Source organism: Glycine max, chromosome 2, assembly GCF_000004515.6.
Source record: "Glycine max cultivar Williams 82 chromosome 2, Glycine_max_v4.0, whole genome shotgun sequence".
NCBI classification, from domain to species: domain Eukaryota; kingdom Viridiplantae; phylum Streptophyta; class Magnoliopsida; order Fabales; family Fabaceae; genus Glycine; species Glycine max.
This window is the reverse complement of record NC_016089.4, coordinates 911,644-916,803: the sequence shown is the minus strand read 5'-3', so window position 1 is coordinate 916,803 and position 5,160 is coordinate 911,644. Positions and strand designations below refer to the sequence as shown.

Below are 5,160 nucleotides of genomic sequence, written 5' to 3'. Positions count from 1 at the left end.
TCCTCTTTGATCCATGAATTTCACGGTTATACAACTAGTGTTGAGAATTTATTCAAACCAATATAGACGCAATAATTGATGACCTCGCTCATGCGGGAAAACGTTCGAATCACCTTCGAAGGAATATAAGCATTTTTCTTGTAAGTTAAAGGTCCATGCGTTCAATGGGATATCTATATTGTATATCTTTTTTTTTCAAAATAAAAGGAATAAAATGAAAATTTATAATATACTCTTTCAATAATCTTTATTCATTTTTTAAACATGATTTATTATTGGTTAATGTTCTAAATTTTTTTACAATGAATCCCTGACCGTGCGTATATGAATTAAACTTAATACTTATATAAATTTTTTAAAATAAATCCCTAGACAGTTTCACCAAATTTTCAATTGAACCTCTACAAATTATAAAAATTTATAATTAAATGCCTAAATCTTTTTAATAGCAATATAGAATGGCCATGCAGATAATTTATAAACATATATTAGACAGTTATCAATTAGTACGAATTTATTAAAGAATTTTTAGAAGTAAAGCACATGCAGTGTAATAATTTAACCAAAATTAATCCTAGCCTCTATTCTTTGCCAAACTCCTTGATCCTAAACCTACCCTATGATGCGCGCGTTTAAAATTTATAACGGCATGTTGCAAAATTTATAAAACCATGGACCATGATGATAACAACAGTACTGGATCTAATTAGATATATGAAGTGGTCACAAATTCAAGCCAAACTTCCACTATATTTCAAACCTGACATAAACTATGGGAGATATGTAGTTAACAATTGGGGAGGAGCATCTAAAACACAACTCCTCAGCAATCACAACATAAGACTCACGGTCATATACACTATATTCCTTAATTAATTACTTCACTTGTAATTATACATATACATAAACACACAATTTTGCTTTAAATGGAGAATTTAATTTAGTGGGTCAGCAATGATCTATGTCATTGCCTGAAATGGACTGAGGAAGGCCTTCCAGCATGCAAAAGACTGGGGGAATTGTTAGTGTCTCAGAGTTTCCATAGGCACTCCAGCAGAAAGGATCGAGCACTATGTTTCCTTGAGCAGGAAGAAGCTCAATATCTGAGAGGGTCAAGTTGGTGCATGGTACAGAGTCACTGCAAGCAAAACGCATTGGTGGATGCCTTATGTCATATGTACCCTTTATGTTTGTGTAAACTATATCCGTTACAAAGACTGCAGAGGTCTTGTTGGAGCAATCCTTACTAAGGCAGTAAAACTGGTCAATTATAATAGGGTTCCTTACACTTTCCATGTGAATGTTACTGAATGTCACACCAGATACTGATCCTGATCCACCTTGCCATGTCTTGATTCTAACCCCATTATCTGCCACTTTTATAACCGAGTCCCTCACCGTAATGTTTGAAACACAGGCTCTAGAGTTGTGATTTCCCAGACTACCAATGCTGGATTAAATTAATAACATGAGGTTAATTAATTAATTAATTAATGAGTTTTGCTAACTAGTGTTATTAGAAAATTGATTAAGAAATTAAAATAAGAAAACATAAAAAAGTAATGAATAACGTAATTTTACGTATTCCAATAAAAATATTTTTTTTTTAATTCTTTAACCAGTACTAATTAGTATTTGCTTTAATTAGTTAGATAAACTATAGTCTATATGTAAGCTCTTGAAAATAAATAATAATTACCTAATTCCATGACCAGGTCCACAGGTGATGTTCTTTATATCAACATCATGGCAACCAGCTCCAATGGACACGCAGTCATCACCTGTATGTATAAGGATAATTCATTAAACATATTTTGTTAATGACTTTTGATGCAATAGATAAAGAAAAATAAGTAGGGGATTATTTCGTGACCAACCATTAGAAATGACTGAATTGTATATTCTCACGTCATTGGTATTTTCTATGTGTATTCCATCAGTGTTGGGGCTTAGCGCTGGAGCGGTTATGTAAATTGATTCCACGTGGACACTTTCGCAGCCATCAAATCTGAAATGGAATTGGGGGCTGTTCTTGATCCTCAATCCTTGTACAGTCAAGTTGGAACTCATGAAAAACCTTATGGCCTGCAACATGCAGAGTTACATTAAATATGAACAATTATTTTCAATCACAAATCACAATGCAACATGCACTTGTGTTTGGAAAACTTACAACTGGGCTGTCACAAGGTCCTGGAGATGTTGTTCCATTAGGTCCCTGTGGCATTTATTATCAGCTGTTGTTTGAAGCCTCAAAATTGAAATTATGTTTTTTGTTCTTAAAATTTTTCAAATCATCAATAGTATACCTTATGAGGCTTACAAGGAAGGTCCCACCATTTTGCTCCTCTCCCATCTATTAAACCACTTCCTTCAAGTGACATCCCATTGATTCTATAAAAGACAAGCCATTGACGCTTGCTGTTGTTCTTTGGCCAAGATTCAGGTCCATCAGGTGGCATAAGAGTGCCATCAACCTTTACCATGAGTGCCAGCAAAGTCAATTAGTGAATTTTCCCCTTAACCATATGTAAGAAAGAAAATAACCACTAACTATCTAAAAATATTTTACACCATCATTCAATTAGAAATCGTATATGGTAAGTTTATCAGTTTCTATAAATATTACTTTAAAGTCATACCTAATTTCTTGTAAGTTAACCGTATAAATTTTATAATGTGAGTGCATAAAAATTGAACTGGACGTAAGAAGAACCAAAATTTTGCAAATTGCAAAGTACATTACCTTTAGTACTAAGCCACCTTTACAAGGACCTGTGAAAATAGTAGATTGAATAACGAAGGAGAAACCTTGGGGAACAAGGATAACTTTGACCGGTGATTCACTTTCGCAAGCAGTGTCCCATGCCATCTTGAATGACTCTGTATCATCAGTTATTCCATCTCCAATGGCCCCAAATGTTCGTACATCGAATAAGTTACTGGATGCATTGTGGTAGTTCTCGTTACCAGAGGGGCTAGGACTAGAAGCATCATCAGGAGCATTAGAAGGTGCAGGAGCAGGAGATGGTGAAATTTCAGGTGCATTATGATAATATGAGTGCTTGTGTTTTTTGTGGTAATGGTGCCTAGCTTGGGTGGGAAGAAATAAAGCAAGAAAATATAAGGACAATGCTAGTGTCAAAATATGAGAATGCCTCATTCTGAGTATTTTCTAGTATTGGAGTTAAAAAGAAGAATTAAAAAGGTTAAGATGCTAAAACTTTGAAAACTTGAGATTCCAATTCGCTCGTGACTGTCAACAACTAGATGAAAGAAATGAAGACACGAATTTTGGACTAATTGGGCACCCTGAGTTTTGGGAAATTGAAAGAAACCAGTGGTTCTACCTTGTACAAGAGTGACCACTAGGAGCACTAGAACACAAGTTGCAACAAGTATAACTTTGAGTTGGGCCTTTGGAGTACATGCAGGATCAGAAAGCGGGAGTTACTATATATAATAACAAGCCATAGTGGACAATATGGTAAGTTTCATCTGCACATTACAAATTTTTTAATGGTTTTGGAAGTGGAAACCGACAAACACTACATAGGCATTGGTCTTCTTTTAGAGATTGTGGAGTCTGCATATGACAATGCTGAAAAGAGCAAAAAGGAATAACTAGAAGTCAGGCTGGGTAGACGACAAACCTCCCATGTTCTTCCCATTACTTTTCTGTCCCATAACTAGGAGGGATTTGTTATGGATAATATTTCTTAAGAGAAAACATTATATTGAATAAAAATGTAGCTTTTATTATATTAATAACAGTACAAATAATTTTTAATATTTTTGAATAATTAAAATAGTAAATGTTTGTAATTAGTCAATGTTTCAAGACACTCTTTTAACAAAATTTTGATTACTAAAAGGAAATACACAAATTTAGCTTAATAGTGCTATAATTAGTTGAAGAGATCCTCTTGTGTTGAAAAAACTTGAGCTTCTAATCTCACCTTAATTTTTAATCTTAAACCTTCCCTTTATAATATAATGTCTACTATGCCAATAAAATTGATTAAAGAAATAAGATCGACCCCATCCAATTAAAAATGTCACCAGAGAGAATTTGTTAATTTAGTCGAATTCATTATTAACTATAATAAGTTATGATAATTAATTATCAATTAACTATGGTAGTTCTCAATTGATGAATAATGTTATTAAGGGTACATATACACGCTATAGGCACTACTAATTTTTTTGTCACTTGTCACTCTCTTCATTACTTTTTAATTGTTGAATTTTTGAAAGACTTTCTTTCTATTTATATGTCATTTTCAAAATTTTAAATATTAATTACTCTAATGTTAATTATTCCCTTAATTAATTTTTACTTAATTTTTAATTAAATTACACATGCATTTATTATGAAATAGAAATGACATATAAAGTTTTCCTTAATAAATATTTTTTAGTATTTCTTAATTTTTTACTTAATTTTTTATTGAAACAAATATTTTGTAAATGATAATTTTTTATAGTGTATATTAATAAGTTTATATCCATTAAAGTTTGTTTAATTTTAAGACTGACTAATTATGAAGAATACTATAAATTATTAAATTTAATGACACTTGAATATTAAATTCCCAATGGGATATATTTTGTGAACTGACATACAGGAGTAGCATAGTCCCTTTATACCTCCAATGCATAACACGAATATGAACATCAGATACAGATACAGACACAGTTGGGGAGCGATATGCCCATGTGCTTTGTCTAGTACATTCCATATTTATGTTTCTGGTCTCCCATTTTGATGCCCCCAAAATCATGTCTATCGTAAATCAGGCACAAATAATTTGTATAAATAATACATTCACACGATGACTGAGAATATTGGGTTTGAGAGTATGTGAACTTATGTCTGAAGTCCTACATGTATTAACAATGAATCAGTGATGAAAGAGGTAGGTAAGTAAAATTAATTTTAAATTGAATAATGTAACTGAAATGTGTGGTTAAATTAATGTAAACCACATATAATGAAAGCCACAGCCTATAGTAGTGTAAATCGTTTTGTAGCGTATAATAGTCTCATTCATTTATATATGATTTTCGTGAAAAACATTTATACTTTCATAAAAAAAATAGTGTAAGCCGCATATGTATATTGAAAAGCATAAGGGCTACAATATTTAACATATTCTC

The 5,160-nt window shown here is 32.1% G+C and overlaps 1 protein-coding gene across 1 annotated transcript; it reads right to left on the bottom strand.

Moving 5' to 3' along the window:
* Positions 1 to 682: 682 nt before the first annotated feature.
* On the bottom strand, positions 683 to 3,438 carry LOC100792285 (polygalacturonase At1g48100). The gene is made up of 6 exons (XM_003518617.5): positions 2,747 to 3,438; positions 2,310 to 2,477; positions 2,174 to 2,218; positions 1,878 to 2,085; positions 1,700 to 1,781; positions 683 to 1,450 (listed from the first exon to the last, which is right to left on the bottom strand). The coding sequence occupies exons 1-6, from the start codon at positions 3,161 to 3,163 to the stop codon at positions 949 to 951; spliced, it is 1,422 nt and encodes a 473-aa protein (XP_003518665.1). The 5' UTR covers positions 3,164 to 3,438; the 3' UTR covers positions 683 to 948.
* Positions 3,439 to 5,160: the final 1,722 nt, after the last annotated feature.